The 27,056-nt window shown below is 42.7% G+C and overlaps 1 protein-coding gene across 3 annotated transcripts in view; it reads left to right on the forward strand.

Annotated features, from left to right (window-relative positions):
* RhoGAP68F (Rho GTPase activating protein at 68F) overlaps nt 1–27,056 on the forward strand; it is a 230,520-nt gene that overhangs the window by 15,785 nt on the left and 187,679 nt on the right. For all 3 annotated transcript variants that reach the window (XM_075677914.1, XM_075677915.1, XM_075677917.1), the window contains exon 2: nt 23,483–23,581. In XM_075677914.1, coding sequence (XP_075534029.1) covers nt 23,483–23,581 — 99 coding nt within the window. The remainder of the gene's footprint in view (nt 1–23,482; nt 23,582–27,056) is intronic.

Here is a 27,056-nt window from a genome sequence, read left to right on the forward strand (position 1 = left end):
CGATGCACGGACGTTGCCCCGAAATCCAGCTCGAGTTGGCAATGTTCGCGCTGAAATGTCGTTTTGAGCGTGAAAAAGACATTCTAGACAAAATCGAGAATGATTTCCGGCGCGGGGGGTTGTTTTGGTCAGCGGTGCATGACAGTCGAAAAAATTTCGGAAAGGGGGCTGAAGCCCCCTGGCTACGCCCCTGGCTCACGGTGACAATAGCCGCAGAAATTCGCTTCCATATCGCAAAAATAATCATGAATAGCCTGGCGCACGATTGCGAGGGCACAGCTGCTCGATGCGCCTTTGTCGCGGTCGCCAAGTGGCATGTATCGACAAGGCTTATACTTTATTACAACCATAGGCAGCCCCGATGCAGAAAAGAAATGAGAAAACGGGACAAAGAAGTAGTCGCACAACACAGGCGCTATTCATTCTATACCTGTGAGGACAGTTGAAATGGTATCGTTGTTTGCATTCCATCTGCTGCTTAGTTGTGGTTCTGATCAACTACCAACTTACTCGGCTAGTAATTTCAATTACAGGGATATATAGTGTCGATATAGTACAACTATCCAGTTCCTAACGTCGTGTGGGCACCGAACAGATAGTGCGCCATGCAGTGCCTTGCTTAAATGGAACAGCCTATTGAAGACCGTATACACTGTTAAATGGCATGAGCTTAGCCTTATACGTGTTATCAATGTGTGCGAGGTTACAGCACGTACACGCCACCTTAACAAATCGTTTAGTGGCTGAGCGTATTCAGCTTGTTTAGCGGATCATCATCAGGTGATGCGGCGGCGAGAGCGGTTGGGAAGCGAGGTCAACCGTCGCAATCGTAGCTCAGACTGATTGCACTAAACGCAAGGAGCATAGCTAACAAAGTAACGGAACTTGAATATTTCTTTCTTTCGTATAGCCCACATGTTGTGGTGTTAACAGAGACATGGTTAAACAATACTGTTGAAGACAGTTACATTGTTCCTATGGGTTACAAGAGCTTCACATGGGATCGGGATTGCAGAGGTGGTGGTGTTGCACTGGTGATCAAAAGCGCAATAATCGCAACGAAAATAAATTGTGCCTTGCCTGAAACAGTCTGGTGTACGGTAAATTATGGTAATAATCATCATCAGTCTGGTTACGCCCACTGCAGGGCAAAGGCCTCTCCCATACTTCTCTAACTACCCCGGTTATGTACTAATTGTGGCCATGTTGTCCCTGCAAACTTCTTAATCTCATCCGCCCACCTAACTTTCTGCCTCCTCCTGCTATGCTTCCCTTCCCTTGGAATCCAGTCCGTAACCCTTAATGACCATCGGTTATCTTCCCTCCTCATTACATGTCCTGCCCATACCCATTTCTTTTTCTTGATTTCAACTAAGATGTCATTGACTGGCGTTTGTTCCCTCACCCAATCTGCTCTTTTCTTATCCCTTAACGTTATACCCATCATTCTTTTTTCCATAGCTCGTTGTGTTGTCCTCAATTTAAGTAGAACCTTTTTCATAAGCCTCCAGGTTTCTGCCCCGTAGGTGAGTACTGGTAAGACACAGCTGTTATGCACTTTTCTCTTGAGGGATAATGGCCGCCTGCTGTTCATGATCCGAGAATACCTGCCAAACGCACCCCAGCGCATTCTTATTCTTCTGATTATTTCAGTCTCATGATCCAGATCTGCTGTCCCTACCTGTCCTAAGTAGATGTATTCCCTTACCACTTCCAGTGCCTCGCTACGTATCATAAACTGCTGCTCTCTTCCGAGACTGTTAAACATTACTTTAGTTTTCTGCAGATTAACTTTTAGACCCACCCTTCTGCTTCGCCTGTCCAGGTCAATGAGCATGCATTGCAATTGGTCCCCTGAGTTACTAAGGAGGGCAATATCATCAGCAAATCACAGGTTACTAAGGTATTCTCCAATTCTTCCCAATCCAGGTCTCTGAATACCTCATTTACATCATCATCATTTATTGGTCCTTAAAGACCCCCGGAACAGGCATTACATAAGGGGGGGCGGAACATTGAACACAACAACATAGGTCACTGTCAAACATTGTCGCAATCAGTGATCAGCAGGATATATACAAAAGAAAAAGTATGAAAACCCTTTAAATAAGCATTAGCAAGTATAAAAATAGCAACAGTAAAGTAAACAAAGGCAAACAGAAGCAGGCAAGAATTTTAACATCATGTTTTGAAATAGCATGTCAGCAACTACCGGAACTTATATGGATCGCATTCTATTACAATATGGTCTGGTAATGACTTCCATTCTTCAATTGCAAGAGGCAGGAATGACTTGTTAAATGCGTTAAAGGAGCCGTGCAGACGTAGAACGCTCATGGAGTTGAAAAGACGGTGTGATGTTCGGAGAGGTGGAAGCAGAAGAGAGTCCCGAAGCGAAGGAAAACAGAAGTATAGCTTATGAAATAATGACAAACGGGCGATTTTTCATCTGTGCATCAGAGGCTCGATGTCAAGCGATAATTTTATATTAATAACACTGGGGTGGGTGTCGTAGTTGGATGAAATATATTGGACTGCACAGTTTTGAATGGCTTCTAGGCTATCGACTAGGTAAGCCTGATATGGATTCCAAATTGGGGAGCCAAATTCTAGTTTGGTTCGGACAAAAGTTTTGTAAGCTAGACTGCGAATAGAGGGAGGGGAGAAGCTGAGGTGCCGTCTGATGAACCCAAGTGATTTCGATGCATCAGCTGCAATCTTCAGGATGTGCTCCGACCAGGTGAGTTTGCTGGTGATGTGAATTCCAAGATAACGGTAAGATTCAACTTGGGAAAGGGTGGTTGAGTACAACGAATGTGCGTAGCTGAGGTTAGTGCGCTTGCGTGTTACCTGCATGTATTTGCACTTTGATACATTCAGCTTCATTAGCGATGTCGAACACCAGTCTTCAATTCTGTCTAAGTCATTTTGAAGCAATAACTGATCATTGGATGTGGTTATGCGGCAGTACAAGACGCAGTCATCTGCAAAAAGACGAATGCACGATGAAATTCTGGAAGGAAGATCGTTTATGAAGATTAAAAACAAAAGTGGGCCGAGCACCGAGCCCTGCGGGACACCAGAAAGAACTTCAGGTGTGGGCGAATGATCATTATGGATAACAGTGAATTGACAACGACAGGATAGAAAACAACGAATCCATGTTAATATCAGCGGATCAAGACACAAGCATGAAAGTTTGGCTAAAAGGCGCTGATGGGCTACACGATTGAAAGCTTTTGAGAAGTCGAGATATATGACGTCCGTCTGAAATGAGGAATCTAAATTTAGGTGAAGATCGGTTGTGAAATGGAAAAGTTGGGTTTCGCATGAGTAACTGGGTCTGAAGCCGTGCTGGTTGGGAAAAAAAAGCTATTGGAATCAAGGTGAGATGCAACTTGTGAATATATTGTATGCTCCAGTAGTTTGCAAGCAATGCATGTCAGTGAAATCTGTCGGTAGTTAGAAGGATCAGAACGGTTACCTGCTTTAAAAACTGGTACTACCTCGCTCAGCTTCCAGTCATCTGGAATTGAGCCAGTAGCAATCAATTGCACGAATATTATTTGCAGAAACTGGCTTGATATGTTCTTGGTGCATTTCAGTATCTTAGGCGATATATTATCCAATCCAGGTGCGTTTGAAACTTTAAGCCTTTCAATAAGTTTTATGATACCATGTGTAGTGATGATAATGGGCAGCATCTGTGAAAACAGAAACTTAGATAGGGAAAAGATATCTAAGGTCGGTTAATTAGTAAAAACTGAGGAAAAGTAAGAATTCATTACATCACAGCGTTTTTCTGGTGGAACTTCAGAACCATTATTGCTAACCAATAAGATATTATGTGTTGACTTAATGGTGGGAGTTAAGTTTCCAGAATTTTTTCGGATTGGAGCAAATAATGTCCTGTAAATCCAGATGATAAAATTTTCTTTTTGAGCATTGCAAAAGTTTTGTGTAATCGCGAAGACAGGATGAATACCTTTCCCAACGCAAAGCGCTAGCCGAATGTTTTGCTGCCCGGAAGAGTCGTTTCTGTTTATTTGAGAGTTTTCTGAGGGCATTAGAAAACCAGGGTCTGCTGGCCTCGCCTCGAATGCAAACAAGGGCTACATATTGGTCAACGAGTGATAACAATTTTTGTTTGAAAAGCAGCCAATTTTCATTTATTCTCCTGGAAGTGGAGGACATGCGGAAGTAATGAAAAAAATTGTCCAGCTCGATGATAATATTCGGAATGTCAGCCTTCTTATAGTCTCGAATATATTTAGATGGTTGACGAGTAGGGATGGGTACGGACAGTGTGAACAAGAAGGAGCAATGATAGCTGAAATCGGGAATGCATGATAATGACTGAATGGATTCAGGGTTCGAAACAAGAACAAGGTCAAGAGTATTGTTTTGGCAGCTTGGCATGTCAACTATTTGTGTAAGATTGCAGGTAAGAACTAAATTAATAAACTCTCTCGATTGGCCACTATGCGCCAATAAGTCAAGCCAGTTAATGTCAGGGAAGTTGAAATCGCCATAAAGTAAGCACCTCGCACGGGCATAGCGGGCCTGAAGATCCAGTAGGATTGAATACAGGTTGTTAACAAACGAAACGTCGGCACCCGGGGCACGATAGCATGCAATTAAAATTATTGTACTGGAAGGCAGTGTTAATTTCAGAGCAACAATCTCATGATTACTGATTGGTAAGACAAAGAAAGAGGGCACACTCGAGCTCACGAAAACAAGCACACCGCCACCCCTCCGCCCCACTCTGATAAGTCAAGCCAGTTAATGTCGGAAGTTGAAATCGCCACAAAGTAAGCACCTCACACGGGGATAGCGGGCCTGAAGATCCAGTAGGATTGAATACAGTTTAACAAATGAAACGTCGGCACACGGGGCACGATAGCATGCAATTAAAATTATTGTACTGGAAGGCTATGTTAATTTCAGAGCAACAATCCCATGATTACTGATTGGTAAGACAAAGAACGAGGGCACACTCGACCTCACGAAAACAAGCACACCGCCACCCCTCCGCCCCACTCTGTCGCGCCTGTGCACCGTGAAAGATTGCACATCGTGTAGCAAATCATCATTTGAGATATCAGAAATTAGCCAGGACCTAGTAAATATTGCTATGTCTGTACTGCTATCATTTAGGAAGGCTTCAACAGCGTCTTTCTTCGGTAGATAGCTGCGAATATTGGCTAGAAGAACCGCTAAAATATGATAAGTCGGTGCGAAGTATCTCACGCAGGGTCACTGCGGCGGGGGGCGTGTCGGTGACCCGCAAGCGGGTGGTGATTGCCATAATTGCACTTCCTCGACAGAATTTGTTTCGGAATTGTATATGAATTGTCTGCCATTCATGGTGAGCTTGTCGAATCGGATCTTAAAGTTAGTGCTCCTTTCTTGAGCGTGAGTGAAAAGTATTTTTCGGGCTGTTCACACGCGTGTTGAATAATCATCACGAATTTCGTAAGACGTATCTTTGAGCTTGGGTCCCGCTGATAGAATGTTAGATTTAACTTTGAAACGCCCGAATTTTACAACTCTAGGGCCTCCTGTAAACCTCCTGTGAACGCTGTGAATAGCATTGGAGAGATCGCATCTCCCTGCCTGATGCCTTTCTTTATTGGGATTTTGTTGCTTTCTTTATGGAGGACTACGGTGGCTGTGGAGCCGCTATAGATACCTTTCAGTATTTTTACATTATGGTAAAATTATGGTAATACAGTGTGCCTTATTGGAGCCATGTACAGACCGCCGTATACTCCACCTGAATTTTTGGAAGACTGAAACATGCTTTTGTGTTCCCACGTAAATGAGAATACAAGACTAATAATGGCCGGCAACTTCAACTTACCTGATATCAACTGTGAAAATTTTTCCAGCAGGCATGTAGAGGCTGCAACTGCCGACATGTTACTTCAAGTCATGCTTTCGCATAACCTGATACAAATTGTAAAAGATCATACAAAAGTTACTCTTACGTTGCAGTCATTGTTGGACTTGGTTTTCATCTCTAGTAAAGTGTATGAATATCATAAGAAACCAACAAACACTGACACCAAGGACAACATAGGGGAAATTACTTGTGCTTAATAAATTAAATAAAGAAACGATAAATTAATGGAAATTAAAGTGGATGAAAAAACAACTTGCCGCAGGTGGGAACCGAACCCACAACCTTCGTATTTCGCGTGCGATGCTCTACCAATTGAGCTACCGCGGCGCTGTTTCCCCATCCACTTTCTCGGGTATTTATGTGTACTAGTAGAACCCTGGGAGTGTTAGCCAGCGCCACCACTCACAGACCTCGGCGGCGGACGTGGAACGCCCTTTTTGCCGCAGGCGTCACGAGAACGTGATCTTTTTTGGGTGAAGGCAACTGATCAATAAACCCACACATTCGCGAAATGCGAAGGTTGTGGGTTCGTTTCCCACCTGTGGCAAGTTGTTTTTTCATCCACTTTAATTTCCATTAATTTATCGTTTCTTTAATTTATTAAGCACAGGTAATTTCCCCTATGTTGTCCTTGGTGTCAGTGTTTGTTGGCTTCTTGTGATATGACTGATAAAAATCGGGACCCTCGGTTAACCCCCTCTCTTCAAAGTGTATGAATGTGATAAGTAAGTAGAATGTGGTATATCTGATCACAAACTGATCTCTGTGAATGGGATCTATAGCAGCTGTGTCAGAACGAAATCGTATACGTATACTTATGTTAAAGATTATTGCCATGCAGATGAGACATCTTTGTTAATTATTTAGAAATGTCACTTGATTTTCAAAGTGCATCAGAAACGGAATCTGTTGAAGAGCTGTGGAGGTATTTTAAGGAAACAGTACAGCACTGTACCGGTCATTTTATACCCACATGGGCAAAAAGAACAAAACGACGCAATCCGTGGATAAATAGAAATATCATTCATATGAAAGGTAACGTAAAAACACTGCGCAAAGGGAAAGCTACGATAGCGGAAGTCTCAGCTGCTAAAAGGAATCTAAAAACAGAACTGAGGCAGCGTAAGCAATTTTTTTTGACAAAATGCTTGCTAACTTTCTAAAAGAGTCCCCAAGAAAATTTTGGCATTTTTCAAAGATAATGGTGAAAGTATTGAACAGATATCGCAAGGAACGGAAATTATAGAAGAGAGTGAAATTTGTGACAAGTTCAATCGTTATTTCCTGTCAGTGTTCGTCAAAAGTCAAGATGACGCTGAAGAATATCAGTTGCCTTCTTCGTTTCCATGCTTAATGGAAGAGCCAAGAAGGAATGCTTAACCAGTTATTGTTGTTAGACAAAAAAATCTGCCGGGCCTGATGGCATACCAACTGTATTTTTATGATGATAGGCAGAGTGGTTATCTTATTACCTTACTATAATATTTCAAAAATCTTTGTGAAGTGTTGCTTGTTACCCCAAGATGGGTGCAGTGCAGTTGTCCCAATACAGTATTTAAAGGGACACTAAAGTGAAACAATAAGTCAGTTTAAGCTAATGAAGCACTGTTTGAGAGCCCCGCAGGCAGTCATTTAAAAAAAATAGTTTGATTATTGGATGAGAAAATGAAGGTCCAAGTATCAGTATTTGAATTTCACACTGAAACCCCAGCGCTGGTACGTCAGCGTGACGTCAGGGATTCCAAAGTATGTTTTCGCATTTGGGTCGCGTTGGCTGAACAAAGGTTCCCGAAACTTGCCATGTTTAATATTTGGTTCCTTTAGAACACAATGTAGTCAATCTGTACCGCTACATATAATTAGTAGGCCCTAGAAGATGCCATCCAAATCCAAGACGTCACAGTCCCCAGGTGCGGGAACTCAAGTAGGCGTTGCCACCCGTATTTCTTTCTTGCGCTTTTTCTGGCTTACAAAATGTCTTATCGTTGTTGTAGTGGTGTTTTTGGTGTTGTAGAACGGTAATTTACTGATGCAAAAGAAATCATTTTTCACTTTAGTGTCCCTTTAAGAGTGGTAATCGATTGTTAGTAAATAACTATAGGCCTCTATCTTTGACATCTGTAGGCTGTAAACTGATTGAACACATAGTAGCGAAACATATCCGACAGTTTCTAGAAAAAAACAGATTTCTTATGTCCTTTCCAGCATGGCTTCAGATCCGATCTTTCTACCGTTACACAACTCATTGAAACAATTCATGATTTTTTTATTTCTCTGGATGCAGGTCAGCAAACTGGTGTTATATGTATTGATTTCGCAAAAACTTTTGATAAGGTCTCCCATCATAAACTGCTATTTAAACTTCACAGTGTAGGAATCGATATTCAATTGCTTGATTGGATTGGTGCATATCTGTCACATCGTCAACAAGCTTTTAAAGTAAAGAATAGTGTGTCGAGTAAATTAGAGGTTTATTCAGGAGTACCTGAATATACCTGTATTAGGGCCTCTTTTGTTCCCGTTATATATTAATGACATTGCTTCAGTTGTCAAATCACCTGTCAAAATTAAGCTTTTTGCCGACAACTGTTTAATTTACTGTCCATTTGCATGCAGCGATGACCAGCCTAAACTTAACCACTGTCTTCAATCATTAGGTACGTGGTGCAGAAAATGGGGAATGGAAATGAATAAGAAATCCACTTACTCACACATAAAAAAAATAAATCTCCGCTTTTGTTCGAATATAACATTGAGGAAAGAATTTTGAGCAGTGTCACCAGCTTCAAGTACTTGGGCGTAACAATTAACGATAAAATAAATTGTACTCATCATGTAGAAAATGTCTGTTTATCAGCATATAAAAAATTATGCTTCTTGAAAAAAATGCCAAAAGCGACGAGACATGAATTTATTGGAATATAGAACTTAGATCTGTCCGATCTTAGAATATGCTAGTACAGTATGGAGTCCGCATCAAAAGGTTCTTAATAAATTGGAGCGTATTCAGCCTCTGTCTGTATGTTTTATATGCTCGAAATATAGGCGCACAGACTCTGTTGCGGACATGTAGAGTGTATGTGATCTGGAATCATTAGAATTAAGGCAGAATTGTCAATTAAAACTATTTTTTCAGATAAGGCATGAGAAAGTAAAAATAAAGAAAGAAACATACATAAAGCCCTAGTCTAATAAAGGATTCCTACGAACAAATAACGACTTCCTGGTGCAACCAATAAAAACCTGTACTGATTTGTTTCATTTTTTTCTTTTTTTCCTGACGCCATAAGCTTATGGAACAACTTACCAGAAGAAGCTGTGCAAAAAAATGATGCATGCAATTTTCAAGCTTTCATTGATAGTCATTTCGATTAATAGGCTGTCATTTGTTAGTTGACCATTGTATAATGTCTGCTTGTGTTGAGAACCTTATTCATACACCCTCCCTGTAAAGACCCTCAACAGAGAGGGCCAACAGTATGACTAAAAAAACAACTAGTGGTTGGTCTGCTTACCTACTCAAAAACTCGCTGCTGTGTATTGAAAATCAAAGTATACACTTGGCGTTAAAATTCGCGTGCCTAAATGGTAATTTCATGATATGTCGAGCATGCATGACATTGCAGGTCAGCAACAAGCGTCTCCCATGAATTTCGAGCTTCATTGTTTTTCACCTCTGGTTTGCATGAGGTGTGGTTCACGCATCGTTACGTTGGGTTGGTGCGGCAGTTGGGCTATGTCGTGCTTTGTTCGATGTTTGATTGCGCAACATTTTGACGAGACACACAGAAGAGGAACGCACACCACAGAGCGCTACTTGCAACTATCGTTTTATTTCCTTGTCAGTGGAATAAATACAGGAAGATACTCAGGAGGGAGGGCGGTAGCGACAAAAACAAAAGCAAAAAAACAAAAAATGTTTTGACAAACATGGCCATCTACCAATGCCAAGCCGGCTTTGTCATGTGATCGTTTTGGCTGCACTCGTCATCACAAAAAGAAAGGAACAGGATACGAAATTTCAGATTAGCGCGTGAGGAAATCTAATTCCTTTGCGCTAAGGGAGACTGAGGGCGTGCTCACGCACATACTTCCCAAACGCGCAATCTCAGCGACTTTGATTATCTCTCACGTTATTTGGCTGCCCTCTTTGCTCACAATCTTACAATTCTGAAAGAATGGCCGACATCCGCAATCTCTACAATGTATCCCAAGGTGTCCGGCGACTGCTTTTGTTTCATTTTTTTTTCACCTTGGGATACATTGTAGAGATTGCGGATGTTGGCCATTCTTTAAGACTTGTAAGATTGTGAGCAAAGATGGCAGCCAAATAACGCGAGAGATAATCGAAGCCGCTGAGATTGCATGTTTGGGAAGTATGTGTGTGAGCACGCTCTCAGTCTCCCTTAGCGCAAAGGAATTAGATTTCCTCACGCGCTAATCTGAAATTTTGTATCCTGTTCCTTTTTTTGCAATGACGAGTGCAGCCAAAACTATAACAATGCAAAGCCGGCTTGGCATTGGTAGATGGCATATTTGTCAAAACATTTTTTGTTTGTTTTTTGTTTTTGTCGCTACCACCATCCCCCCCTGAGTATCTTCCTGGATTTATTCCACTGACAAGGGAATAAAACGATAGTTGCAAGTAGCGCTCTGTGGTGGTGTGTTCCTCTTCTGTGTGTCTCGTCAAAATGTTGCGCAATCCAACATCGAATATGCTATACCAACACGCCCAGTCGTCAACCTTGGCAAGTGCTTGGTTCGATTTTTCCGAGCTTCACGTTTGATGTGTTGGCTAAATGTCGAGCGTCTAGCAGAGCCGGCAAGACGCAGCAGGCGATGGCTGTCATCAGTGCCTTCAGATGCCATGCCGTTTACTGCACAGCCTGTTTAACAAAAATATTGAACAAACACATTGCTTCTCACAAGAACGGAGGACGCGTCTTCAGGACTTGGAGAACCGTGCAGAGCCGTTCCGTTTTAACTTGTGGGTCAACAGCGTGAGGACAGGACAAGAAAGAAAACAAACAAGAGTGCAGGCTATTAACATGCGATTTATTTGAAAATAAACAGCTTTATTTGAAATTCCGTCCCTACTAGTACGGTAGACCCTTTAAGGCTGTCAGCGATGACCACGCCCTGTGCTGGCTTGCCAACCTCAAGGATCCTTCAGGCAGACTAGCCCGTTGGAGCCTGCGCTTACAAGAGTACGACATAACAGTTGACTATTGATCTGGGAGGAAGCACAGCCACGCTGACTGTTTGTCATGTGCACCACTCCCTACGACGCCATTGGATCCTGACCATGACTTGCCATTTGTCGGTGTTATAGACGCCATAAAGATGGCTGAGCACCAGTGCGCTGACCCTGAGCTGCTGCCGCTGATCGAGCACCTTCAAGGAGTTGAAGGTGTTTTACTCCGCTCGCTCATGCGCGGCTTATCGTACTACTTGCACAACAACGTCCTTTACAGGAAAAACTGTGGAAGCGGTCCCAATATGTACCTCCTTGTCGTGCCGTCAGCGCTGCGCCAAGACATTTTGCAAGCCTGCCGTGATGAGCCATGCGCGGGACACCTGGGATTCGCTAAGACATTAGCAAGGATACGACAGAAGTATTACTGGCCCCGGCTTTATTTTTCTGTGCAACGGTACGTGAAGACCTGCCGTGATTGTCAGCACCGCAAGAAATCGCCAGTTAAACCGGCTGGCTTTCTCCACCCTGTGACCCTCCTCAAGCACTGTTCCAACAAATAGGAATGGATCTACTTGGGCCATTCCCAGTGACCTCATTGTGCAACGAATGGATAGTCGTCACTACCGACTACTTAACCCGGTATGCCGAAACCGAAGCTATTCCGCAAGCAAGCTCGTATGAATTGGCCAAGTTTTTTGTACGCCACATCGTCCTACGACATGGTGCACCATCTGTTGTCATCACCGACCGCGGTACAGCATTTACAGCCGAACTTATGCAGGACAATCTCCAGCTGACGCATTGCTCTCACCGCAAGAGCACAGCGTATCACCCTCAAACCAATGGATTAACGGGAACGTCTGAACAGAACGCTGGCTGATATGCTCTCCATGTATGTCGACGTAGAGCACAAGACGTGGGACGAGATTTTACCCTATGTGACCTTTGCGTATAACACTGCTGTACAGGAGATTGCACAGTTCACGCCGTTCGAACTTGCATACAGGCGCCACGTCACGTCTACACTTGACGCCATGCTACCTCTGGCTGATAATAGCCCGACCATTGAACACGTAGAAGAGTTCATACAAAGAGCCGAAGAAGCACGCCAGCTTGCTCGGCATCGTATCTGGAGCCAACAGCATACCAACACCCTTCGATACAATCAGGGTCGACGCGACGTCCATTACAATACCGGCGCCTTCGTGTGAGTCTGGACGCCCATCCAATGCCGTGGACTCTCGGAAAAGTTTCTCCGCTGTATTTTGGTCCCTACAAGGTTACATGCCACCTCAGTGACGTGACCTACGAAGTCGTTCCTTGCAGTTCTCACCCCGGTTCGCCCCGTCATTGTCCTTGCGCTGAAGTTCATGTAGTGCACATGAAACCATACTATGCGCGTACGTGAATTCCGAGATGTACCTGAGGAGTTCCATTTCTTGTCGTTGCTGAAAGAACTTTTTCATCCGACCGAGATGGACACAGTGTGCTGCGACTGACTTGCCCCCTCGACAGACGCGCATCGTTGGCCCAGCATGCGCGGAACTCCTGCTGCTTGTCACGGCCTTCGACGCTGAGTCGACCGCTGCCCGCGGTGCTTTCATTGCCAAACAGTGCGCGGTGTGTGCGTGCACTTGATTGTACATGCGCGAGGTAATGCATTCTTGAAAATAGCGGTATTCTAAATAGGTTAATCGTCACTCTCTTATTGGTGAATCCTGTTGTGTCTAATTACGCTTGCCTATTGTCGCATAAATAGCGGCAAGATTTTACCTGTCGTTAATATATTAATTATGCAAAGCATCATTACTTATCGCCGTGGCAATGCGAAGCATGACATACAGCAACATGGATTCTAAAGATACAAATGAGATAGGCGTAGCAACCGCACAAAAAAAAAAAAACTCGCATTTGAATATTAGTGGCATGAAATCGTTCACTGATAAAAGAACAAAATAAAAAAATACCTAACTGCTATGTAATGTGAGCTAGCAGAATGCATTGTGTGTTTTTATTGAAGCATTCAATCAATCTTTATTATTAGACTTCTCGTTGGTAACATTGCAGCATGTGAAATATAAAGACAAGAATCCTAAACTCCAAGACTAGCTGCAGTGGTACCTTGGTGACCGTTGCATATTAATAGTATGAAGATAAATGGCAATGAGAACAATAAAAACAATATATAAAGCAAGGAATAACACTAAGCGTAACAGAGTAAAAATCATACTAAATTAAAAAAATTAACGGTTTCGCCGTTAGGGTGAAGCAATGAACGCCATAGCAACGTGTTAGAATGTTAGACTCGTAGCTGTAGCGGCAGCATTAATTGATGCAAGCATAGGCTAAGTAAAAAACGAGCTGTTGTCCTAAGGGATCCTCCATTTGAATCCTGCCACTGGACAATATCATTTATATTAATTAAAGCCAACATCTTTCTAAGCGACTTTACCACCACTTTACCGTATTGCATGTTTCAAACCTTTTTTCTGGACCAATCCCAGGGTAGTGCACGGCCATGTCAATAAAAATACACCATTTTTTATTTTTATTTATTTAGATATACTGCCATCTTGCATAGCAAGATATTGCAGGAGTGAGTGTATACATATGTCAATCAATTGAAGAATATGTTTGAGTGGCAAAATGAAAGCAAACAATAGAAAGAACAATATCAGGAATAGCTATTGATTAATGAACATGATTAGGTAATAGGTTGGCAAATACATCACTTGGTAACTCGTGCAAGGACCCCTCAAGGCCATTCCAAATCACAATTGTATGCAGAAAAAAGGAAAACCTAAAACAATCAATTGTTGCATTCAAAGGAACAATGTTAAGATGATGATTTCTTCTGGTGGGCCGAGAAGAAGGGTTAGCGAAAACAATAGGTGCGTTGACATAAGTTTTCCCATGAGCAATTTTATGTAGCAGAACAACGTGGTCACAAGTACGTCTATGGGACATAGGCTTTAGTAGTAGCTTACTCGCGTGTGATGTCGGTGAGAAATGGCGGTCATAACGATTATATATAAACCTTATGGCCTTTTTCTGAATAGACTCAAGCATGTCTATGTCTTTGGAATGATGTGGCGACCACACTACCGACGCATATTCAAGTAGAGGCCTTATAAGTGATCTGTATGCCGTTAATTTACATTTTTTAGTTGCATCTCGTAAGTTTCTTTTAAGAAAACCCAGTTTTCTCAACGCCTTGTTGGTTATACTGTACAGTTAATGTGAGCATGCCGTTTCAGATAAGGGGAGAAAGTAACACCAAGGTATTTGAATGTGTGGACGCTTACAAGCTTGTGCGCTTCATTAAAATATGTAAATTGCAATGGTTGTTTTTTATTCGAAAAAGTCATTGATACGGTCTTCTTAAAATTAAGTGACATTTGCCATGTTCTGCTTCATTCGCAAAAACGGGCGAAGACTTCGTTCAGCTCCAACTGATCATGATTACTACTTATAGTAGAATAAAGGACGCAGTCATCAGCATATAGTCTTATCTTGACAGAAGTGCCCGCGGTTACTTCAACGACATCATTTACATAGACAACAAACAGCAAAGGACCCAAGAGCTTACGTCCCTGTGGTATACCGGATGTAACATTGACACGAGATGAGTGAACATGGTTAAATGCAACAAACTGGGTTCTTGTACTTGGGTAGTCCTGTATCCAACCTAGTAATTTATAATCATGAATTATTGCCTTGAGTTTAATGAGAAGCTTTTTATGCCACACTGTGTCAAAAGCTTTACTGCAATCAATAAAAATGGCATCAAGTTGTCCTCTAAGGTTAAGTGTAGATGCAATATCATGGGAGAATTCTAAAAGTTGTGTTACCGTAGAGAATCCAAAACGGAAGCCATGTTGAGCATGCGAAAGAACATTATGTTCAGATAAGTACTCAATTATATATTTATGAATAATGTGTTCCAATAGTTTGCAAGGTGTTGATATTAAAGAAATAGGTCAGTAGTTAGATATTTCCTGCTTATTACCGTCTTTGTGAATAAGAACAACCTTAGCACATTTCCAGAGTATTGGAACAGTGAATGATTCTACAGATTTTGAAAAAATTGGGGATAAGTACCGAGAGCTCCATTCAGAATATCGCCATAAAAACATATCTCGTATATTATCTGGCCCAGTACTTTTCATAGTATCAATCTTGAGTATATGATTATGGACACCAGCTGAAGTGATTACCATACTAGGGAAAGGTGATGACAAAAGAGTAGTGCAAAACGTGGGGGTGCGTCCATCATCACAGGTGAACACTGATTTAAAGTAATTATTAAAGGCTTCAGTAATGCTAAGATTATCTAAGCATGGTTGATTAGCAATTATGAATGAAGGAGAGCTCTGACTTGGTGGAATTATTGTTCGCCAAAACTTTGATGGTTTGTTTTTAATGAAGTATGACAAGGTGCTATTAAAATAAAAGCTTTTCGCATTTGACATAGCAGATTTTAAGTTGTTTTTAAGTGTGGTCAATACTGAAGCTTTCATTGGATTGTTTGCATAGGGTTGTTTGCGCAGACGCCTGATGCGACATATTAGGTGTATAATTTCACGTGTGTACCAAGGGTGCTTGGGATTGCACTTTATACACTTGGTTGGAATGTAATCAGTTATACATTGATTGACAATTGAGCAAAAACGGTTCACTAACACGTTAACAGAGGAATGGTTCCCGCAACTCGAAAACTCATCAAAAGAGCATGCGAGTAACTCAGTTATGGAGTTGTCATCAGCACGTTCAAAGTTCAATACTGTCTGATGTGAAGGAAGCTTAGGCATAGTTGCTAAATTCAAATAAACAATGACCCCTTTATGGTCCGACAGGCCTTCAACGATATTACAATTGTAACCATTTTGTCTAAGTTGGTCATTTATGAAAACAAGATCTAAAGTTGAGCTTTCTCGGGTTGCAGAATTCACAATTTTTGCGTCAGATCGAAAGAAATGGACATGTTAATCAAGTAATCGCAAATGACTTTGTGATGGCCACTAGCAGATAGTGTTGGCCAATCTACGCCAGGGGTGTTGAAATCACCAGCGAGTAACATTTTACAACAGTTAAGTTGATGTTTGGTTATATAATTGGTAAGATCGGAAAAGACACTGAGATCCGTGTCAGGGGGTCGATAAACAGCCCCTACAGCCAAAGTGAATCCACAAAGCCTTATTTTGCACCATACTGATTCGCAGTTAGGAACGTCAGGCAATACTGTAAACTCAATGTCTTGGTTTACAAAGAGTGCCATGCCGCCACCGCGCCAGCCACTTCTATCTTTCCTGAGGACGCTGTAACCTGGTGGTAAAATTTCAGAATCTAAGATGTGTTCACCAAGCCACGTTTCAGTCATGCAAATCACAGAAGGTTGATAAAATGCAACAAGGTGATGAAAGTCTTGAATTTTGTTACGTAGAATGCGGGCATTAATGCTTACCAGCGAGAAATTAGCATCGGAATTCAGTCAAGTTTTATGTACTGCAGAGGTTTGCTTTTTGGTTTTAATCATTGAATCACCTGATTCATTCAGCACATAGCGTACATTGTCTATCAGCAAGGAATCATATTGCAGACGAACCATAGATGCATTTTTCCTTTGAGTTACAGAAGTCTCCAAAGAGCTTTGCGTACCTTTCGAACCCGTTCAGAGAAGTCCTCATTTATATATATATCTGTACCTTTAAGCTTTCGGGCATTCTTTAATATTACAATCTTTGACCTGTAGTCCAAAAATTTGAAGATAGCAGGACGTGGTTTATCACCTCTACGCACCCCAAGCCTGTGCCAACGTTCAATGTCTGCACACTGAACACCAAGTTTATCAGATATTAAGTTTGTGAACGCATCAAGTAGTTGCCCGGAGGGCTCAGAATGAAGTTCAGGTAATTCACAGACAACAAGGTTATTTCTGCGGGACCTGTTTTGAAGATCGTCAGACCGACTTTCCAGCTTCAATACCATGCTTGTAAGATGAGCGACAGTTTCTTCAAGTTCCTGAACTTGCGGAATCACTTCCGTGACTTACAGTACTGACGTCTCAAGCCTATTTAGCCTTTCTTCAATGGAAGCAAACTTGGCTGTCCAAGAAGATATTTCGGAACGAATTCTTTCCTGCCCTGTGAGCAATTGCGATAGCATTTCTTGTAACTTATCGGGACCAGAATTTGTCTCGATGTCACCAGATAACATCAACAACATTCTACGGACAGAAAAAACAGATAACGCTCTCATCAGTGGGCCAGGCAGCAGCACTACACATCGATCATCGCTTCTATAACAAGGAAAATTGTACTTCGGGCATACCTGAAAGACAGTGCAGACAAGTTTGAACCATGTGCTCATCGTGCCGCTGCAAGACCCACTGAAGAGCATAGCATCCGTCCTCGGCTTTATAGCGCTGTATAAACGACCAGGTGACGCTGTGGTAGTACTCCATGCGCAGAAGGGCTCACCAAAGGTCAAGCCACGCAGGTCCGGTGCATCAACCCAACGATGATGCGATGGTCGTATCGCATCATCCGATATGGCGGCCCCGAGTAACGTTTCGAAGGATGGGCCAAAGGGATCATGCGCAAAGGTAGCACATTCCTGAAGACATCTGGATTTGGTGCAAGCGGCAATCTGAAAGACAGTGCAGACAAGTTTGAACCATGTGCTTATCGTGCCACTGCAAGACCCACTGAAGAGCATAGTGTCCGTCCTCGGCTTTATAGCGCTGTATAAACGACCAGGTGACGGTGTGGTAGTACTCTATGCGCAGAAGGGCTCGCCAAAGGTCAAGCCACGCAGGTCTGGTGCTTCAATCCAACGATGATGCGATGGTCGTATCACATCATCCTATATAATAATAATAATAATAATAATAATAATAATATACCTTTATTCATAAAAACAAGTGGTACAAAGCGCCAAGGCATTAGGAAAAAAGTTGCTACAAAAGCAACTTGACTGGTCCTAATAACCAGAAGGTCCAAAAAGCAGCAGACAGCAAGGAGAGAGAGAGAGAAAAAAAGAAGAAAATGAAAGGAAAGAGGAACAATGAAAATGGAGGAAGGAAAGAGTAATGGCATGTAGTACATAGATCTCACTTAAACAATTTGCTTCATACATGAAACAGCTCGGGAAAAACAAACAATATATATATATAGATACACAAAACTCTTAAAAAGAAAAGCATTAGGTACATGGTTAAACCAAATTCTTGGGGCAATAGAAATTATACAGGTCTCTGCCAGAACAATTTGGTACATCGATGGATGTAAATCTGAGATTATTCAGCAGAGTGGGGAGAGTGTAACAAGTCATTTGGTTACCATAGGTTGAACGCACATGCGGCACATGCCAGTATTCCGGGGACTTGGTGTTATAACATGGGATGGTGTGTTTTAATCTAGCCAGAGATGAAACAAGGCTTAAGTTCTGTTTGCTTTCTTTTAGGTATCCAAGAGCAAGGCGGTAGTTAAACATATCACTGGCTTTAAGTACCCGAAGTTTAAGTACCTGAAGGGCTCAGATGGGGAGTCAAAAGGCATATCACTAATTACGCGAACAATTTTCTTTTGTATTACAAGCAAATGGTTCACATTTGTAACAGATGTGGTGCCCCAAATAAGGCAGCAATAATGAAGGTGGCTCGCAAACAAAGCATTATAAATTAACATTTTAATTTTCTGAGGCATGTAGCAAATAGAGAAAACGCGTCCAGTAATTTAGGAGAGTTTGACTAAGAAAATCAATATGATCGCTCCAGCTCATATTTTCATCAAAAAAGACCCTGAGTGTTTTCACAGAAGGGACGAGTTCAATTTTAAAAGACCCTAACACCACGTCCCTGCAAAGACAGGTATTCTTATTCTGTGGTTGGAATAAAACTGCCTTTGTTTTTTCAGCGTTGATCTTGAGACCATTTTCTAGAGACTATAAATATATTTTTTCCAAACGAGTTAGCTACTGACACTAGCTCCGAAGCATCATTGGACGAAAACAGGACAGTAGTGTCGTTGGCATAGATTATGAATTTGGCATCGAGATCAATATTAACGAGATCATTGACGTAAAGATTAAACAGAAGAGGCCCAAGGATACTGCCCTGAAGAACACCTGCCGTAATTTTGGACGATTTGTTGTTAATGAACACATATTGGGATCTGTGCTGCAAATATGACCGAAATAATTTTAAGGCAACACCGCGGATACCATAGTATGTCGGTTTATTTAATAATAGTTCATGACTGATGGAATCGAATGCCTTACTAAAGTCAATAAATACCCCTAAAGTAAGCTGGCGGTCCTCAAAATTTTGTAAGATGTATTCTTTCTGCTCAAGAAGTGCAAGCTGAGTCGATCTGTGTTTGCGAAAGGCATATTGAGAGTCAGTGGGGAGGTTTTTAGTTTCAAGGAAGTTAGATACATGGATAAAAATTATTTTTTCTAAAGCTTTCGAAAAGATAGGAAGTATAGAGATTGGTCTGTAGTTGGACATAGGTGATTTATCACCTTTCTTGAATAAAGCTAACACTTTTGCAGCTTGCATTTTACGTGGGAAGACACCAACTAGCGAGTGAAAGATTATAAATATGCGTTAGCACTGGGGCAATTACATCGATAACATATTTAACAGGTTTCATCTGCAAGTTATCTATATCACACGTGCTGCTGTCTTTTAAATTGGAAAAAATACAGATAAGTTCACCTTCATCAGTTGGCCGGAGAAAAACGGTGTCATGAGGCGCGGCTTTAATATAACGGCAGGCACTGCTATTTGTGGGCAACGTGCTAATGTTGGTGAAATAATCATTAAAAACGTCAGGTAAAATTTCAGGGCTAATGTTAACCCCGTCTTTCTTAATAATAACAGGGAGTAGGGCTTCAGGTGAACGACCGAGTAGCGAATTGACCTTCTTCCATATTTTCCTACTATCGCTCGAACAGGATTCGAAATATTTGTTACTATAGCGAATCTTAGCAAGCCGCAGCTGCTTGTTAAGTTTATTATGGTATCTCTTAAATGTGGCTAGATCTGCCAAGTCACGGGACACGATGAACTTGTTATAAAGACTATTCTTTTCTTTTATTTCTTGGAATAGTTCTGCCGTGATCCACGGTTTTCTTATCTTTGAGGTGCGCTTTGTTTTAGTACGAGTTGGAAAATGCCGATCGTAGAGCAGACAAAAAATGCCCAAGAAAGTTTCATACGCGAAGTTAGCACATTTTGACTGAAAGATTGAACTCCAGTCAATATGTCACAGTTCATCACGAAACTTCTGCATTCGCAAGAGTGTAATTAGCCGAGTAGAAAATTCACATGGGGAACATCTTTTAATTTTACGGTTTACACTGAAAACAATTGGCATGTGATCACTCAGAACAGAAGAACAGACACCAGCTTTGGTATTGCACTCAGGGAAATTAGTAATAAATAAATCAATACAGGTAGCTGTGTGGCCGGTCACTCTTGTCGGCACCGAGATAACATTTGAAAAACCGTAGGAATGTAGCAAGAGCTTAAAGTCACGACACGAAGGGGTTAATGTAAGTAGGTTAATATTAAAGTCGCCACCCCAAATAACTTCATAGCGATTATTAGAGATATAAGTAAGGAAGTTTTCAAGGAAGAGAAAAAAACGCTCAATGTTACCATCAGGCGGCCTATACCATACAGTAACAAATAAATTTGAGCATATAACTGAAAGGATCTCGTAATCTTTGGTCACAGTACAGAAATCTTCTATACGCTGCACTACTAATTCGTTTCGAACCAGAATGCTTACTCCACCGCCACATGTAATCGTCCTCGACTGCGTGAAGCATCTGTAGTTCGGAGTGTGCCAAACTGCTGAGTTTTGGTGGTACCACGTTTCTGACAACATGATAAAATCTAAAGAGACGCTTAGACTGCCAAGAAATGCGTCGAGCTCATCATGTTTATTGCAAGCAGACTGACAGTTCAAATGAATGAATTTTACGCCATTTCTGTGTGTAGGCCCAAAGTAGTTAAACAAATCAGAAGGGCACACCCAATCAGCACAAGACATGGTTGACGTATACAAATACAGTCACCAGGAATTTAGGAAACTAGTTTGGCAAGGTCACTGGGGCATTTTATCAAGTGCGCGCGATCGCCCTCTTCTTTTTGAATGAAAACTTTGCCACTTCGGTGCCATGCATAGCAAAAATCGTGCTCATGCGCCCATGCTTTAGCCAACTTCAGTAGGGCCCTGTTTTGCGTAGTTAGGTTTTCCATCATGTACGCGCCGTTCTGAACAGTTGGCAAAGCCTTACGTTTACCGAGCCATTGATCCCTAGTCGATTGATTCGAGGAGCGGACGAGGATTCCAGGAATCTTATCTGAGCTATAGGGCAGCCGGTGGATCGCAGATACACTTTGCTCAGTTAATGGTGCGAGCTGAAGCTTTGACGCAATAGCGTTAACCTCAGACATTAAAGATTCCTTGTGTTTTTTCTGGATGCCATGAAGTTCAATGTTTAGTTTCCTGCTGTGGTATTCCAGGTCGTTAACTGCACAAAAAACCTTTTTTATTTCTGCGCAGGCACCGTTTTCCTCAAGTTTGGACACTCTGTTGTTCAGGTTCTTAATTTCGACGTTGTGCCTCGCAACATCAGAAACAATGGTGTCGTATTTCTTGGCCATCATGTTCAGGGATTCTTCCATGTCTTGAACGACTTTCTTCAAAGGAAGCAGTTCATCAAGTGTTCGGTTGATGTCAAGTAGCACGATGGCAATGGTAGAATCATCGCTCTTTTTCTGACTTGAGTCGCCAGTTTTGCAATGTTTACGGCAATCCTGACACTTCCACATTTTTTTTGCTCTGCTCCCTTTGACTTGAACGTGGATTCGGAAATCCCTGAACATGGGCCTAAGTGATAGGCCCCGAGACATTTGCAACAAGACATTGAGCCTTCATCAGTATTGAAGTTCCCGTTACATTTAGTGCATATAGTATCTTGCAACGATGTCATGATGTCACAAGCATACACAAAAAAGAACAGAATAACACGGATATTACGAACACAGACTAACAAATGCAAGATGGCAGCAGCAGCAGCGAGAGCACTCTTCAGAAAATAGAGCTCGGCTTTACGAAATAGGGTTGTGACACCAACCTGAAAAAATGGAAGCGGCGTTCGTGAGAGACGAGTTCATGTCCAGCTGACTCGTTTCAATGACTCGTTTCACTGTGAGGCCGCCGCTTTTATGGCCCAAGGTGGTGCCGAGATCCCGGCGACGTCGTAGGTCAGTCAATTGCACGCCTGCGCAGAGCAGCAGAATACTGGCTGGTGATGGAGGCCCGATGATTAGGAATCTTGACAAGCCCCAGGAAAGCCAGGAAGACAGGCGCCGAAACAACAGCAGATAGCTGAAAAAAATGGAAGCGGCGTTCGTGAGAGACGAGTTCACGTCCAGCTGCTGCTGCTGCCAAATGACTTGTTTCACTGTGAGGCCGCCGCTTTTATGGCCTAAGGTGGCGCCCAGATCCCGGTGACGTCGTAGGTCAGTCAATTGCACGCTTGGTGTAGATGTGTCTGGGCATGCGCAGAGCAGCAGAGTACTGGCTGGTGATGGAGGCCCGATGATTAGGAATCTTGACAACCCCCAGGAAAGCCAGGAAGACAGGCGCCGAAACAGCAGCAGATAGCTGAAAAAATGGAAGCGGCGTTCGTGAGAGACGAGTTCACGTCCAGCTACTGCTGCTGCCAAATGACGCAATCTGACGCAAATGACGCAAATATGGCGGCCCCGAGTAACGTTTCGAAGGATGGGCCATAGGGATCATGCGCAGAGGTAGCGCATTCCTGAAGACATCTGGATTTGGTGCAAGCGGCAATCTGAAAGACAGTGCAGACAAATTTGAACCATGTGCTCATCGTGCCGCTGCAAGACCCACTTAGTAATGCAGGTTTGAGCTGTGTGGTTGTTTGGTACCTTTAATATTTAAGTCTGAAAAGATTTAAGATAGGTGTTGGCGTTTATTTTTTCTCATTTTTTAAATTACATTTGTGCGTGGGCTGCCATTCTAAAAATTCTGAGAAATCATTTTGTCAAGAATGTAAGGCCCGGTACGAGCAGCTTTAGTGATAGACTGGCGTGGCAGTGATGCCATGCAGCAATTTCTCTAGACATTGAAATAATTTCGTGCATAGTATATGTCATTCTGTTAACTTGAACCATAGTTGTTGGTACATCATATACCGTTTGACTTGTGCATTGCATTCAAAATGCACCCGTGTATCCTTTGCACTAATTCATTTTGCTCCTGCCCTGTGTAAGATGGTACTCGTAGTCCTTTCCGTATGCAATCTCGTCGCTGACCAGTGTCGCCGACGTGCAGGTGACTCTACAAACAGCGACAGCATGCCGGACAACCATGACTGCGACTTCGAGCCGGCCCTCGAGTTCGACGACACAGAGCTGGTGCAAACCTCGCTCGGTGAGCTGCGTCGCCTTTGCTCATTGGGTGCTCCAATAAGTAGGTGAACTCAAAACCCGAATAGCGGCGTCACACTTCTCTGTACGTCCAGCTGCACTGCCATATGTCGGATCCCCTAAAGGCCCGCCGTGACGGACAGCGGGAATTTAGGTTCCGCAGTTTGTACGGTTATGTGCACTGAAATATTTCCACCTCACCGTAAAAATGGAGTTACAAAGCTTACGTAAAGCAATACTTTTATAAGTTTCGAGCCCAGCAGATAACTGGTCTTTTTTGCCGTACTTTCGCTTACGCTAACAAATTTGTTTCAAACACAAAGTTGAGGCATATGGTGTACATCAAAAAAGACTGACACAACTTTGGCCGTAAAACATTAGCTGTGCAATCCCACGAAAAAAGGACAAACCAAGGTGAATAATTGCGGCAGCGATAGCTGAAGGTGCTGTGTTCATCGAGATGCAAATTGTGCATGTGAAACGTATGAAAGTGCACATGACCGGAAACTGTCTTACATTAGCAAACACGTGCCATGCGAGTGTCAAGAAGCAAGCTTCAAGTCGCGGTTTCTATCACGGTCGTGGCTGCAGAATTTCAAACAGGGCGAAATGCAAGAACGCTCGTGCACTTAGGTTTAAGTGCACATTGAAAAAATCTGCAGGTGATCAGAGCTGTTTCCAGGTCCCTCATTGCACTAATAACCAGACGGTGGTATTGGCTCCTAAAGCAAAAGAATTTATTCCTTTCAGAAAGTGAAAAAGCAAGGCACAATGTACGATCGTTAAACACTGATAAATGAACACCATCATTGCAGCAATCTAGCCTAAAGTTTAAGCCCATACGTTCGCCTTGTGAACATTTCCTGCCTGTGGTATAGTATAATATTTCCCGCCTGTATAAGCGTAGTGCCTGAATATTTTTACTGAAATACACATCTGTGTGTGAGACAAGGCAGTGGGGGAATATGGCATAGGCACTAGGAATGGCAGGGGAGAGTTATTATTAGACTTTGCAGAACAGAAAATGATGCGGATAATGAATACCTTCTTCCGCAAGCGGAATAGCCGAAAGTGGACGTGGAGGAGCCCGAATGATGAGACTAGAAATGAAATAGACTTTATACTCTGCGGTAACCCTGGCATCATACAAGATGTGGACGTGCTCGGCAAGGTGCACTGCAGTGACCATAGGATGGTAAGAACTTGAATTAGCCTAGACTTGAGGAGGGAGCAGAAGGAACTGTTACATAAAAAGCCGATCAGTGAGTTAGCGGTAAGAGGGAAAATAGAGGAATTCCAGATCAAGCTACAGAACAGGTATTCGGCTTTAACACAGGAAGAGGACCTTAGTGTTGAAGCAATGAACGACAATCTCATGGGCATCATTAAGGAGTGCGCAATAGAAGTCGGTGGTAACGCCGTTAGACAGGAAACCAGTAAGCTATCGCAGGAGACGAAAGATCTGATCAAGAAACGCCAATGTATGAAAGCCTCTAACCCTACAGCTAGAATAGAACTGGCAGAACTTTCTAAGTTAATCAACAAGCGTAAGACAGCGGACATCAAGAACTATAATATGGATAGAATTGAACAGGCTCTCAGGAACGGAGGAAGCCTAAAAACAGTGAAGAAGAAACTAGGAATAGGCAAGAATCAGATGTGTGCGTTAAGAGACAAAGCCGGCAATATCATTACTAATATGGATGAGATCGTTCAAGTGGCTGAGGAGTTCTATAGAGATTTATACAGTACCAGTGGCACCCACGATAATAATGGAAAAGAGAATAGTCCAGAGGAATTTGAAATCCCACAAGTAACGCCAGAAGTAAAGAAAGCCTTGGGAGCTATGCAAAGGGGGAAGGCAGCTGGGGAGGATCAGGTAAAAGCAGACTTGTTGAAGGATGGTGGGCAGATTGTTCTAGAAAAATTGGCCACTCTGTTACGCAATGCCTCTTGACTTCGAGCATAATCCCTAATCCATAATCTTAATCCATAAGAAAGTGGACGCCAAAGACTTGAAAAATTATAGACCGATCAGCTTACTGTCCGTTGCCTACAATGTATTTACTAAGGTAATTGCAAATAGAATCAGGAACACCTTAGACTTCTGTCAACCAAAGGACCAGGCAGGATTCCGTAAAGGCTACTCAACAATAGACCATATTCACACTATCAAACAGGTGATAGAGAAATGTGCGGAATATAACCAACCCTTGTATATAGCTTTCATTGATTACGAGAAAGCGTTTGATTCAGTCGAAACCTCAGCAGTCATGGAGGCATTGCGGAATCAGGGTGTAGACGAGGCGTATGTAAAAATACTGAAAGATATCTATAGCGGTTCCACAGCCACCGTAGTCCTCCATAAAGAAAGCAACAAAATCCGAATGAAGAAAGGCGTCAGGCAGGGAGATACAATCTCTCCAACGCTATTCACAGCGTGTTTATAGGAGGTACTCAGATACCTGGATTGGGAAGAATTGGGGATAAGAGTTAATGGAGAATACCTTAGTAACTTGAGATTTGCTGATGATATTGGCTTGCTTAGTAACTCAGGGGACCAACTGCAATGCATGCTCACTGACCTGGAGAGGGAAAGCCAAAGGTGGGTCTAAAAATTAATCTGCAGAAAACTAAAGTAATGTTTAACAGTCTTGGAAGAGAACAGCAGTTTACGATAGGTAGCGAGGCAATGGAAGTGGTAAGGGAATACATCTACTTAGGACAGGTAGTGACTGCGGATCCAGATCATGAGACTGAAATAATCAGATGAATAAGAATGGGCTGGGGTGCGTTTGGCAGGCATTCTCAGATCATGAACAGCAGGTTGCCATTATCCCTCAAGAGAAAAGTATATAACAGCTGCGTCTTACCAGTACTCACGTACGGGGCAGAAACCTGGAGGCTTACGAAAAGGGTTCTACTTAAATTGAGGACGACGCAACGAGCTATGGAAAGAAGAATGATAGTTGTAACGTTAAGGGATAAGAAAAGAGCAGATTGGGTGAGGGAACAAACGCGAGTTAATGACATCTTAGTTGAAATCAAGAAAAAGAAATGGGGGCATGGGCAGGACATGTAATGAGGAGGGAAGATAACCGATGGTCATTAAGGGTTACAGACTGGATTCCAAGGGAAGGGAAGTGTAGCAGGGGGCAGCAGAAAGTTAGGTGGGTGGATGAGATTAAGAAGTTCGCAGGGACTACATGGCCACAATCAGTACATGATCGGAGTAGTTGGAGAAGTATGGGAGAGGCCTTTGCCCTGCAGTGGGCGTAACCAGGCTGATGATGATGACGATGATGATGACGTCTGTGTTATGTTCTGGCGCCGATTATGGAGGGCCCCCGTGGCCTGAGCCCCTCCGGAGTTCTGTGGCGGGGGCTGAACCTCCCCCGGGGATACTGTAGCCTACGCCCCCCTCCCCCCCAACCTAACGTGTCATTGCCAGAGTCTTCTAACCCACAGCATTTGAGGTT

This window comes from Dermacentor variabilis, unplaced genomic scaffold (genome assembly GCF_050947875.1).
Source record: "Dermacentor variabilis isolate Ectoservices unplaced genomic scaffold, ASM5094787v1 scaffold_14, whole genome shotgun sequence".
NCBI classification, from domain to species: domain Eukaryota; kingdom Metazoa; phylum Arthropoda; class Arachnida; order Ixodida; family Ixodidae; genus Dermacentor; species Dermacentor variabilis.